This window comes from Salmo salar, chromosome 14, assembly GCF_965601325.2.
Source record: "Salmo salar chromosome 14, fSalSal1, whole genome shotgun sequence".
Classification (NCBI taxonomy): domain Eukaryota; kingdom Metazoa; phylum Chordata; class Actinopteri; order Salmoniformes; family Salmonidae; genus Salmo; species Salmo salar.
Window position 1 is genome coordinate 89,445,871 of NC_138304.1, and position 14,156 is coordinate 89,460,026.

Sequence of the window (14,156 nt, forward strand, 5' to 3'; positions counted from 1 at the left end):
TCTGAAGTTTGTGTTTGGCCTGGTCTCTAAAGGCTATCAAACAGTTGTTGTTGATGTTATGTTGAGTTGCTACCATGCCTTGTTGTCATGGGTTGCTGCCTTGCTATGTTGTTGTCTTAGGTCTCTCTTTATGTAGTGTTGTGTTGTCTCTCTTGTTGTGATGTGTGTTTTGTCCTATATTTTTATCTTATGTTTTATTTTTAATCCCAGGCCCCCGTCCCCGCAGGAGGCCTTTTGCCTTTTGGTAGGCCGTCATTGTAAATAAGAATTAGTTCTTAACTGACTTGCCTAACTGACTTGCCTTTTTTTTTAAACAGGCCTAATACAAATAGAACATCTGATTTATTATGTGTGTGATTATGATTTTAGTTCTTCATCCTTGTTTCATTTGGATTCACTGTGTTTAGTCTTGTGAAACGTAAGCACAACAAACGCCGTTTTACGAACATGAGTGGAAAAAAATCACTCTGGTAATATCTCACTGGTCTGCAATCCTTCTCAGGAGCAGCAGGGAGCAGCACTGATGCCACCACCCGATGAACTGTGCACAAGCTCATAGACAGGACGTAGCCCTAGCAGAACTTTACAGTAGCCACATCCTTTTCTGTATTCAGTCCAGAATTGGGTCCCTACAAAAACCTGGACAATACAACATGCAGGAGATCATTCTATGGTCCTGTTGTCAGTTTGACATGCGACTGATATTTTAGAGAACATGTTCATGTTCACTTGATCCTTTTTCATGTAAGTGATGTGAAAGACTGTTGCTGTGAGCAACCGAGCGTCTTTGTCTTTCTGGCACCTAGTGTCTGTGAGGGAGGCCTTTGAATGACGCAGCACATCAGAGACGAGAGACAGACCTTAAACTGCTTTAAAGTGCTTGTGTTCAGAGTCTGTACTGAGTTTAAGTGATGCTGCTGTAACTTTAGCTAGCTAGTCAGTTCACCTTTAAATCCGTTTCAGGATGCAGTCTATCCAAGTCATAGCAAAGATGCGTTCAAAGATGAAAAGTACGTTGAATTGTTCCCTATATTGACATTAGGCAGTATCTGCTAGGTTTGTCATTAACATCTTTCAAATATTGCAAACCTTTACAACAGTTCATGAAACATTAAAACACAACTAAGAAACAAACTGAGGTAGTACAGCATGATTAACATAGAGCTTTCGCTTCACTGAGTTATACCTGCAACAGAGGGCGTTTTGTGGTCGCAGGGAAGTGGGGGGGAACCCAGCAAAGGAAGGTGACACCGGAGACCAGTGAACCATAAAAGGTCGATAGAATCTAGAGGAACTGGGCTGAGTGTTGTTTTGTCTTGCCGGTGTGTGGGTGTCACTCTAGAAGTCAAACCCCTCACAGAAAATATAAGAGGGACGATGGAGTGGAGGATTATGGGGAGGGGAGGTAGCCTTAATGCCTCATAGGATAGGCTTGGAGGGTTGAGCTCTATAACCTTCTTGCATGGTGGTGTGGGATTCAGCTGAGAGAGAAAGTAGACCCTGGTTGCCTCTCTCTGAGGACTGCTGCCTGGGGCCGGGCCAGATCCAGGGGCTTATCCATCCGATAAGGGCTCTTGCAGGCCCCAGAAGTTTAATGTATCGGGCTGCAGGGGTGTCCAGTAACCTGGTGGGTATCCACTTCAGTGTAAGACTGAGTGGTCTTACCATTATGGGGGAATGGAACAGGTAATGCTGTTGTTGTATTGGTGGTTCATAACTCTGATGGTTTAGTGTGGGGATTGGAAGTGGGACAATATTTCATGTTGCTGAAATACCCCTTTACACTAAAAGGGACCTTGAGCAGGGTTACCCTCTGTCTGTGCATTCACACAGGTAATGGGGTTACTAAAGTCAAGTATACACTAAGAGGGTAGTTTGGGAAATGTTATTCTGATGTACACTGAGTGTACAAACATTAGGAACACCTGCTCTTTCCATGACAGACTGACCAGGTGAATCCAGGTAAAAGCTATGATCCCTTATTGATGTCACTTGTTAAATCCACTTCAATCAGTGTAGATGAAGGGGAGGAGTCAGGTTGTATGCCTTGAGACAGATGAGACATGGATTGTGTATGTGTGCCATTCAGAGGGTGAATGGGCAAGACAAACTATGTAAGTGCCTTTGAACGGGATACGGTAGTAGGTGCCAGGCGCACTGGTTTTAGTGTGTCAAGAACTGCAACGCTGATGGGTTTTCCATGCTCAACAGTTTCCCGTGTGTATCAAGAATGGTCCACCACGCAATGGACATCCAGCCAACTTGACACAACTGTGGGAAGCATTGGAGTCAACATGGGCCAGCATTCCTGTGGAACGCTTTTGACACCTTGTAGAGTCCATGCCCCAAGTATTGAGGCTGTTCTGAGGGCAAAAGGGGGTGCAACTCAATATAAGAAAGGTGTTCCTAATGTTTTGTACACTCAGTGTATATTCGGACATACCGTATGTTCTGTCCTTATCCTCCTGAATGTGATGGTTAATTGATATGTGTAATAATCTCTTTGATTTATGGAAATCTACATACACCTTAGCCAAATACATTTAAACTCCGTTTTTCACAATTCCTGACATTTAATCCGAGTAAACATTCCCTGTCTTAGGTCAGTTAGGATCACCACTTTATTTTAAGAATGTGAAATGTCAGAAGAATAGTCGAGAGAATGATTTATTTCAGCTTTTATTTAATCAAATTCCCAGTGGGTCAGAAGTTTACATACACTCAATTAGTATTTGGTAGCATTGCCTTTAAATTGTTTAACTTGGGTCATTAGTTTCGGGTAGCCTTCCATAAGTTTCCCACAATATGTTGGGTGAATTTTGTCCCATTCCTCCTGACAGAGCTGGTGTAACTGAGTCAGGTTAGAAGGCCTCCTTGCTCGCACCCACTTTTTCAGTTCTGCCCACACATTTTCTATAAGCTTGAGGTCAGTGCTTTGTGATGGCCATTCCAATGCCTTGACTTTGTTGTCCTTAAGCCATTTTGCCACAACTTTGGAAGTATGCTTGGGGTCAATGTCCATTTGGAAGATCCATTTGTGACCAAGCTTTAACTTCCTGACTGATGTCTTGAGATGTTGCTTCAATATATCCACATAATTTTCCTGCCTCATGATGTCATTTATTTTGTGAAGTACACCAGTCCCCCCTGCAGCAAAGCCCCCCCACAACATGATGCATCCACCCCTGTGCTTCACGGTTGGGATGGTGTTCTTCTGCTTGCAAGCCTCCCCCTTTTTCCTCCAAACATAACGATGGTCATTATGGCCAAACAGTTATATTTTTGTTTCATCAGACCAGAGGACATTTCTCCAAAAAGTACGATCTTTGTCCCTATGTGCAGTTGCTTCTTCCTTGCGGAGCAGACTTTCAGGTTATGTCAATATAGGAATCGTTTTACTGTGGATATAGATACTTTTGTACCTGTTTCCTCCAGCATCTCCACAAGGTCCTTTGCTGTTGTTCTGGGATTGATTTGCACTTTTCACACCAAAGTATGTTCATCTCTAGGAGACAGAATGCGTCTCCTTCCTGAGCGCTATGACAGCTGCGTGGTCCCATGGTGTTTATACTTGCGTACTATTGTTTGTACAGATGAACGTGGTACCTTCAGGTGTTTGGAAATTGCTCCCAAGGATGAACCAGACTTGTGGAGGTCTACAATTTTTTTTCTAAGGTCTTGGCTGATTTGTTTAGATTTTTCCATGATGTCAAGCAAAGAGGCACTGCATTTGAAGGTAGGCCTTGAAATACATCCACAGGTACACCTCCAATTGACTGAAATGATGTAAATTAGACCATCAGAAGCTTCTAAAGCCATGACATCATTTTCTGGAATTTTCCAAGCTGTTTAAAGGCACAGTCAACTTCTGACCCACTGGAATTGTGATACAGTGAATTATAAGTGAAATAATCTGTCTGTAAACAATTGTTGGAAAAATTACTTGTGTCATGCACAAAGTAGATGTCCTAACCGACTTGTCAAAACTATAGTTTCTTAACAAGAAATTTGTGGAGTGGTTGAAAAACTAATTTTAATGACTCCAACCTAAGTGTATGTTAACTTCCGACATGAACTGTATACAAAAGTATGTGGACACCCCTTCAAATTAGTAGATTCGGCTATTTCAGCCACACCCATTGCTGACTGGTGTATAAAATCGAGCACACAGCCATGCAATCTCCATAGACAAACATTGGCAGTAGAATGGGCATACTGAAGAGCTCATTGACTTTCATTGTGGCACTGTCATAGGATGCCACCTTCCAACAAGTCAGTTTGTCAAATTTCTGCCCTACTAGAGCTGTCCCGGTTAACTGTAAGTGCTGTTATTGTGAAGTGGAAACGTCTAGGAGCAACAACGGCTCAGCCGCGAAGTGGTAGGCCACACAAGCTCACAGAACGTGACCGCCAAGTACTGAAACGCGTAGCGCGTAAAAATATGTCTTCGGTTGCAACACTCACTACCGAGTTCCAAACTGCCTCTGGAAGCAACGTCAGCACAAGAACTGTTCGTCGGGAGCTTCAGGAAATGGGTTCCATGGCCAAACAGCCGCACACAAGCCTAAGATCACCATGCGCAATACTAAGTGTCGGCTGAAGTGATGTAAAGCTCGCTGCCACTGGAGCAGTGGAAAGTGTTCTCTGGAGTCATGAATCACGCTTTACCATCTGGCAGTCCGATGGACAAATCTGGGTTTGGCGGATGCCAGGATAATGCTACCTGCCCAAATGCATAGTACCAACTGTACAGTTTGGTGGAGGAGAAATAATGGTCTGGGGCTGTTTTTCATGGCCCCTTAGTTCCAGTGAAGGGAAATCTTAATGCTTCAGCGTAAAATTACATTCTAGACGATTCTGTGCTTCCAACTTTGTTGCAACAGTTTTGGGAAGGCCCTTTCCTGTTTCAGCATGACAGTGCCCCCGTGCACAAAGCGAGGTCCGTACATAAATTGTTTGTCAAGATCAGTGTGGAAGAACTTGACTGGCCTGCACAGAGCCCTGACCTCAACCCCATCGAACACCTTTAGGATTAATTGGAATGCCGACTGCGAGCCAGGCCTAATTGCCCAACATCAGTGCCCGACCTCACTAATGCTCTTGAGGCTGAACGGAAGCAAGTCCCTGCAGCAATGTTTTAACATCTAGTGGAAAGCCTTCCCAGAAGAATGGTGGCTGTTGTAACATCAACGGGGGGACCAACTCATTATTAATACCCATGATTTTGGAATGAGATGTTCGATGAGCAGGTGTCCACATACTTTTACTTATGTGGTTATGTTCACGCCAGCAGAACGGATCAGGAGTTAAAGACTTCAGTGAAACAACACATGATTATTGCATTTCCATTTTCATTGGTGTGTTGCACTTGCATTCAGTAGCATCTATGAATCACATGTTTATGCATAGTATTGACGTCAAACGGAAGAACCAAGGACACGGATGGTTCCTGATGTTGTGAGATTCTTTCTGGTGTTTACAGAACAGCTGGTGCTCTGAGATTAGGATAGGACCTGCTTAGACAAAGCAATTGTAACAGCAGAGCAAAGGAATTGCAATATATGGGAAAATGAATGGCTGCAGTATTGCCATTATAATGAGTACATGATGCATGGAATGCTAAGGCATAAATGTATGAAAGTGTGTATTCTTATTAAACATGTATGTAGTTCTGTCCTTATTCTGTACTTGTATATTCATGTTATGCATTATGTCATGTTTTATGTTTTGTGTGGACCCCAGGAAGAGTAGTTGCTGCTTTAGCAGTACCTGATGGGGATCCTAATAAAATACGAAATTGTAAAATGTATTCATTAGTGGTTACCTTGAAAAAAGTGCATGCTAGAGAAATACTACGCTGGAGAGAAGCACAAGGCTCATGTTGGCACCAAGACTCCAGGATTGGTATTCAGAACACAGGGAGCTTCAGGTCAGAAACAGAGAGCAGTGTGCACAGCCCCATTGTAAACACCAAAAGTACTACTTACTGTATATACTAAGATGTTACATGGAAAATGGTAATAACACTAATAACCTATTATTTTCTTTTTACTTAGGTCTTCTTTCATCCTCTTATTTGCATGTCTAATTTACAATTCCAGATAACCTTTCTTGAAACAGTTAGAAATGATTTAAAGTAGAACAAAGGTATCTAGGTTTTACAAGTTAACCAGAATAATACATTTTGAAATTCCAGCAAATCAAGGCCATTCACTCTAAACAAAGCACCATTTAAAAAAAATAATCATTTTTGTTATTTAGGAATGTATTGTCAATTCATTATTATTATTATTATTATTATTATTCATTTTTAACAATCCGGCATGGTTCAAGGATGGAAAACAGTCAGGCAGAAATATCACTTTGCTCAAAGAAGTTTATTTAGAAAGATATGATGTAAGATACAGAGGTTTACACTTAAACATGTTTTGAAATTGATATTCATCAAACATGTTTCATACATAATGTGTTGAATACTGTGTGTATAAAAATGACAATAACAAAAAAGAAAGAAACACTTTTGATTGAAACACTGGTTTTGTGTTCGAGAGCAGGGTTGTTTTGAAAGGCTATCCACTAAAAGATATGCTGACTGAGGACAGTATAACAGTCTTTGGGTAGGCAGCATCAGTCAAAGGTATCCTCCTCAACTCTGAGAGAAATTATGGGGTTTCTTTAGCCTTTTTCTGTAAAGAATATCTAGTCTTTTCACTTTAGCTAACAACAGTTTGTATTGCTAGTTTGTAACTCCATATTTCCACCAACTGGCTCATGATCAAAATAGCAAGAGTCTCTCTAAAGGCACTGACACACCGGTAGCGTTTGCCAGCCGAGAGTACTTAGCACCTCTGAACAGAGTGCCAGCTGTAATTTGCAAACCGAGTGCAAACCACGCGAAAATGTTGGCAGTCAGACGCCCACCGGCAAGTGGTCCATAAAACACACCACGCCGAACGAACGGCGATCGACATTTGGTGCGATGTGTGCGCTCTTTTAGAAATTGAGGTATTTTCATGGGAGTGAGGTCCTTGCTATTTTGAAACAGGTTGGTGAATTTAGAGCAGTTTCAGCGGCTCTTAATGTCAAGGTCAGTTATGATATTAGGCCTGGTTTTATGTCATCACAATACATTGTTCATTTAATCCTACATTTTATTCACAGAGAAATGCCCATGAGTTTGTATTGAACATACCACTGAGTTTTTCCACAGACGTAACAGTAAACAATATGTCATGTCTTGCTGACTGTTCTGCTGCTCAAGATACATCAAAGCAGCTTCATCATGCGAGTACGGTTCTGTACACGTTCATGTTATGGCATATACAGTAATTGGATACAATATGTTTCTTCTTCTATGCAATTAACTAAAAGTAAATGTTTGCCTCTGTGTGTCTTTTTGGCATTTCACTGCTGACGGCGGGAGGGTCGTGATCTCCTCTTTTGTTGTGGGGCTGGGGCCTTTCTCCGGTTCCCACCTGCTGGCCCAACTAACTTTCCTGAGTTTTGTTGTGGAGCAGGAGTAGGAGGAGGAGGAGGAGGAGGCGTAGGAGGAGGAGGAGGAGGAACATAATTTTTTTTCAGACCTTCATCTGAGCTTTCATCCTCTGAAAGATAAGGAAATGTTAAACTTAATTGTGGAACATTAGACACATTTGATTGGTTCAATATTCATCATTTTTGTCCACTTAAAATATCTGGAATGATTCATGTGAGGTATTTATGATTTGTGTTGAAAAAGTGTGTGTGTGAGTGTGTTTCTCGTCCCCACAAGGATAGTAAAACATGGAAAAGGGCTATTTTAGGCTTAGGGGTTTGGTTTAGGGTTAGGGGTTAGGTAGATTACGATTTTGAATGGGAATCAATTGTTTGAGCCCCACAAGGATAGCAAAACAAACGTGTGTGTGTGTGTGTGTGTGTGTGTGTGTGTGTGTCTGCCACCTCTGGTCTTTTGGCCCTCTCACTCCTCTTCGAAGAGTATTTTAAATAATCCCACAGCACCCCCCCTCGCACCCCCTCCTCATGCCCAACACACTAAGACTCACACTTGACTTTTCCCCGTTACTAGCTCTGACTTTGCTAATAACTACTTTATTGAGGAAAAGTGTACTTACTATGCCTGTGATAAGTGGTTGTGACCACCTAGCTATCTTAAGATGAATGCACTAACTGTAAGTCACTCTGGATAAGAGCGTCTGCTAAATGACTTAAAATAAACAATTAAAAAAATGTGTGTGTGTGTGTGTGTGTGTGTGTGTGTGTGTGTGTGTGTGTGTGTGTGTGTGTGTGTGTGTGTGTGTGTGTGTGTGTGTGTGTGTGTGTGTGTGCATGGTGCGTCCCTGTTTGAATATGGTCTCTTACCCTCCTGGTCCTCAACACTGTTTGCTGCAACACCTACAATAAGGAATGAAAGCACATTCATAGTAATGTTATTTTCTTCTCCCCAGGCATACATTTGAGACTAAATGGAACCCATAGGTCTACGGGTTATATTCCTACACATAACAAAAGGATACCTACCAGGTCCAGTGACGCCATTAGGTTTAGGAGCTGTAGGGAGACAAATTATGAACAGATACTTTAGATATCCTCACAATGATGTTTATTTCTTAATTGATAATTGTTATTATACCAGTATTCTTTCAATGGTTTTATTGTGAATACAGAATGACATAAACTCATCATCTTGTCTAACCTCTTCACTTGTGCTGCTTACATCTAAGATGAGACGTTTTGACATGTTACAGAGCAAGGCATACATTTTCTGTCTGAATAATGTTTTGTTTCTTTTAAAGACATCATATTTTATTGTGTTTAATCTTGTGCTTTTTGACAAACTGTAATTATACTGCAACAGATCATTAAAAAAGCCCCTACCAGCAATCCCTCATTGTAATACTGTGGTTTATCTATAAAGAAATTGCAGAAAAAATGCATCATAAAAAACAGTATCACCAGCTATATTGTCTCATTTATGGATTCAACATTTATGGATTGCGTTACTGACTGCCATCAAGCTTCACTATAATGAGGAAATGTTGCAGGATACAAGAAGTACCACTAGATGGCGATGCAGGACAAAAGGTTCCAGGATCTCTCCTGTTTTTCTAATGAGTCATGGAAAGGGCTCTGCAGACTTTTCTGACGTGCAAACTGATATATAATCTCAGAATTTGTTCAAATTTGGTTCAGGTTATTGTTAGGGTTATGGACAGGTTTAAGGGTTTGGTTAAGTTAAGGGTTAAAGGTCAGTTTTTGATTTGGGCTAGTTGGTCTGTTTAGCCCTTCCCATAGCTCACTTCCAGTGGGAAAAAATATATATATATTTGTTCCTGTGACAGTGACTCAGGAACACTCCAGAATGTCCATGCACAGAACAGAACCTAAATTTCTCGCAAGAACAGGCTGTTACAAAGTTGACAGGCAGTATGTTATAGAACTAGTCATTTAACATCACATCTTTGTCATAGATTTGAAGATGAACATTTTCGTTTTTTCAGCTAATTTTAACTTTCAGTGGGCATGGTTTACCTGTTTATGCTAGACACACTCAAGAGTCAACATAGTTACACCACTATTGTAGCTTCCTCCCGCTTTCTTGAGAAAATTGATTTATTTGACTTTCAAATAACCAGTCTCATGTCACATCAGCAGACAAACAACCATCTGACCTGGGTTAGTAAAAACTACAAGACCCACCTTTATTTAGAGAGGATCAGAGGCTTCGTCCCAGTAATCCACTCTCTTCCTGAAGTGTGCACTCGCACTCTCCCTTCCAGAGTTTGCCCCATGCCTAGACCTTTCCCTCTCCCATAGGTAGGACATCATACACCCCCCCCCCCCCCCCCTGCTGTGCTCACCGTTAGGCTGATCCGAGGAGATGGCATTTATGCTCTCTGTGGAACAAGCAGAGATTACCATTATGAACGGGTATATAGACCACAGACTGATTACCGTTATGAATGGGTATATAGAACACATAGACCACAGATTATGGATTAGACTACAGGCATATTGAGCACTGGTTGTAAAGAGTTAGCCAATGAGGTTCTGATGCTCTTACCAGTTGGAGCTTCCTCCGAGGTTGAGTCCTTATCTGTTTGTGAGAAAAGGGAGTGTGGTTCAGAATCAGGTAGCAATGGGCCTTTCTTTACATAGTCTATTCATAGAATTCAGATTCACACAACTTTAATGTCCTTAAAGAGGCAATTCATTTTGCAGCAATCACGATACATACAGACAAAGTCACATTTAAAAAATAACAAGATCAAAATAGCAATGGATATTTACAAGCAAGTAGGCTGGGTAAGTGCAGTGCAATTTCAATATACAAATGACTGAATAAAAATGATTTTCAAAGTCACATAAAGGTCAACATGGGAGTTAGGCAAAATCAGAACATTTCTCAGAATACCTGTGGACATGGCTTGGGCAGCATGATCTGAAAGTGTCACACAGAGACACACATAAGCACACATTGTAACCACCATTCACAGTTACTGTTAGTAACTCATTAATAACAGTTAATAACTACTTTATGCTAATGTTATTGTACATGCTGTTTGATTCAGCATCTGTTTTTCTGTATTCAATCATCATTGCCAACACTTACTGTTATTAGTATCGAAGTCAGCTTGTACTAGCAGAACTGCCAGAGAGCAGAGGATGAGAAAATTCCTGGAAACAGAAATTCAAAATTGGATTTTAAAAACCAATGCTAATTGCAGACTAGTTAAAGAAGCAATGGCCTCGACACAGCTGCCTTCTCTGTTTCAGGCTCTTTGACTTTATGACTGTCTCAGTGATTTTTTGACCATCTGTTATTCTGAATTCTAATTTCCAATCACACACCAAATCCTTGTAATCAACAGGCTGCTTTAGGAATATTTTAGTTAAGGTGCCAACCGAAGGATCTCTGATATTATCCACAACTTATTCCCATTGACCTGAGGGTAGACCTGATTCTTTAATCAGTGTATGGCATGGCCATTGTAAAATACCTAATCCATCCTAATGTGGCGTTTTAAATCCACTTTCTATTGAAAAACCCTGGAACCCCAAAAAAGAGTCTAAATTGTGAAGGTATAGTGGTATCAAAAAGAGGTAAAGTGTGTAAAAAATATATATATATTTTTTACATTTATTTTTAATTTAACTTGGCAAGTCAGTTAAGAACAAATTCTTATTTACAATGACGGCCTAGGAACAGTGGGTTAACTGCCTTGTTCAGGGGCAGAACGACACATTTTTACTTTGTCAGCTCGGGGATTCGATCTAGCAACCTTTCGGTTACTGGCCCAACCATCTAACCACTAGGCTACCTCCCGCCCCGGTTATGTAAAAATCATTCAAATGAAAGATGTAAACTAAAAAAACAGCACTTAGTCTGCCCAATTCTGATATTTTGCCCAATTATTGATCTTTTGACCAATCAGAACAAATCTTTTGCCAATAATTGGAGAAAATATAATAATTGGGCCATCTGTGTAAATGCAGCCTTAGGGTCCATGATGACATGTCACATTCTGCATCATACACTTAACCTTAAACAAAATCATATTAACGATAATACACTTACCTGGTCAACATGCCTTGAGGTTAGAGTCTGGATCCTGAATCGTACAGTACAGGCTTCAATATTGCACTTCAACTGGTCCTGACGCAGAAGATGGTTGTGGCGCTTTTATACCTTTCCCAAAGCCCATTGGAGATGGAAGGAGGAGTGGCCTGCTTATTGTGGAAAACCTGTGAAAGAAGAAAAAAACAGTGTCATGCCTATTAGGTTTCATTAGTTGTGTGGCTTAATGTACAGATTCATATGTCTCCTACCTACATGTATTCTCTCAAAGGCACATCTAAATATCCCAGAAACCTTTTGTTATGTGAGGGTGTTTCTAACATCATATTTCCCTCTCTTTTCTGTGTGTGTTTTTTTATCTGAAGGAGACGTTGCACTACAGTCTCTATAAAGTTCAGCCTCTACGCTACAGTGGTTGTCTGAGGGGGTGTTGGGAACCTGTGCCAAGAAGCAAGGTTAAGGTGGAAAACAGAATGGGCTTAGGGCCCATAGAGCTCTGGTCAAAAGTATTGCACTAATAGGTAATAGGGTGCCATTTGGGACATAGCCCTGATGATGGGAAGCTTTGAACAGCCTCTGTCCAGACCAGACTACCTGGCCAGGATTACACACACTGCTTCTCCTGAGAAATGTGTGTACTTCCTGCATTTCAGGCTAGTGGGCGGCAGCATCTCGATAAGGGGAATTCCCTGGTCCCAAATAGGGATCCTAGACTGAAATTTAAGTAAGTAAGTAAGTAATTAAGTAAGGCAAACCCAGACTAGGTGAAGGTCAGGAGGAACAGTCTGATTTTGGTCCAAAAAGTTGGTGAAATAAGGTTACAAGGGTCTGTTTCATTCAAACATAATCCCAAGGACCTAGTTTCTATAGATGGGCTTGATAGACTTAACCAAGATTGTATCAAACTTAACAACAGTCTTAGCTTGGCACAGGCAGATCTTATCCTGTGGTATTCCTCTTCAAACTCGCTATGTACAGTAGCTTATACAACACTCTTAGAAAAAAAGGTGCTATCTAGAACCGAAAAGGGTTCTTCAGCTGCCCCCATAGGAGAACCCTTTTTGGTTCCAGGTAGAAACCTTTTGGTTCCAAGTAGAACCGTTTTGGTTTCTATGTTGAACCCTTTCCACAGAGAGGTCTACATGGAACCAAAAAGGGTTTTACTTGGAACCAAAAAGGGTTCTCCTATGGGACAGCCGAAGAACCCTTTTGGAACCCTTTTTTCTGAGTGCACTTTTTAAGTGCAGTGGACGTGGAAGTAGAATCTCGCCTTACAATGCAGACTTCGTGGTCTCAGGGTAGCCTACAGTATATAGTTACTATTGTATGTAGAGTTATGGAGAAGGCCTCAGGCCCTGACTGACCTAAGGATATACTCTTAGAAAAAAAGGTGCTAAGTAGAACCACACAGGGTTCTTCGGTTTATCCTCATAGGGGAATCCTTTTTGGTGCTGGGTAGAACCCTTTGCAGAGGGATCTAGAACCACTATGAGGGTTCTTTAAAAAACGACTGTATATGGTTCTACCTAGAACCCTCTACGAAGGGTTCTGTCTAGAATCTTCAATGAAGGGTTCCCCTGAGAACCATTTTATCATCTAAAGGTTCTTCCTAGAATCCTCTAGAATCCTTCCTAGAATCCTTTAAAATGTAATTATTTCTGACAATACATTGCATGTATCATAAGGCCTAGTTATACCCTAACACATTGGTGTTAGGAATCTCCTGGTTTACAGGCCACATCAGTTTTGTAGTTTTGTAGAAATACACGTTATGGAACAGCAGGGACTGTGAAGAGACACACACAAAGGTACAGACATACTCATACACATAAATTGTAATAGTGTTGTATGGTGGTATTATACATGTTGTATTGTAGATATGTAGTGGTGTAATAATGTTATATGATACTGTTTTATCTTTTGTTTTATATGTAATGTAAGTGCTTTAATGTGTTTGGACCCCAGGAAGAGCAGGTGCTGCCTTGGCAACATCTAATGGGGATCCCTAATAAATACAAATACAAAATCAGGCCTGCAAGTCACATTATGCTGGGTTGCAAAGTGATGCGTGATTCCATTTGGAATCCAGCTATCCACCAAGTGGAATTGTTAATCATCTGCATCCTGCCTTCAGTCAGAATGACTGCCAGGGTTGGGAAGCTGGAATTCTGAGACTACCTCAATCATCTAAACTGGAACAACCATCTCAGTAATGGGTGCAATAAATCCAATTACTATCAGATTGGATGAGTTTAGATGGTATGTATCTTTGTGTAGCATAAAATGAATCAACCAACCAATGTGCATGCAAAAACACATATATTACAGTAAAACAAACAATTCTGAAATCCCCCTGCAATAGAGCATGCTGGGAAATATTGTATATGGTTCTATGTAGAACCCTTCTTGCCTTCCAAAGAATCATCAAACAACCCTTAATTCCAAAAACAGTTATTGGGATGTTAAAGTTTCAAGGTAGAAACCTTTGACTTACAAAGAACCCATCTTTTGATCAAAACAGCTATTGGTAGAACTCTATTCCTCCTTCAAGAACCCTTTTGGAACCCTTTTTTCTAAGAGT

The 14,156-nt window shown here is 40.9% G+C and overlaps 1 protein-coding gene across 1 annotated transcript; it reads right to left on the reverse strand.

Annotated features, from left to right (window-relative positions):
• Positions 1–6,358: 6,358 nt before the first annotated feature.
• Positions 6,359–11,740, reverse strand: si:ch211-133n4.6 (uncharacterized). Its single transcript, XM_014142725.3, has 8 exons — positions 11,576–11,740; positions 10,610–10,674; positions 10,412–10,438; positions 10,061–10,093; positions 9,858–9,893; positions 8,518–8,547; positions 8,359–8,391; positions 6,359–7,604 (listed from the first exon to the last, which is right to left on the reverse strand). The coding sequence occupies exons 1-8, from the start codon at positions 11,584–11,586 to the stop codon at positions 7,405–7,407; spliced, it is 435 nt and encodes a 144-aa protein (XP_013998200.1). The 5' UTR covers positions 11,587–11,740; the 3' UTR covers positions 6,359–7,404.
• Positions 11,741–14,156: the final 2,416 nt, after the last annotated feature.

Bases quoted from the DNA above. Each gene is read 5' to 3' on its own strand.
- si:ch211-133n4.6 (XM_014142725.3), bottom strand. The intron at 8,548-9,857 runs GTGAGCACAGCA...GTCTCCCTACAG, and splicing joins CTCCTCGGATCAGCCTAACG to CTCCTAAACCTAATGGCGTC. The intron at 8,392-8,517 runs GTAGGTATCCTT...TCCTTATTGTAG, and splicing joins TAATGGCGTCACTGGACCTG to GTGTTGCAGCAAACAGTGTT.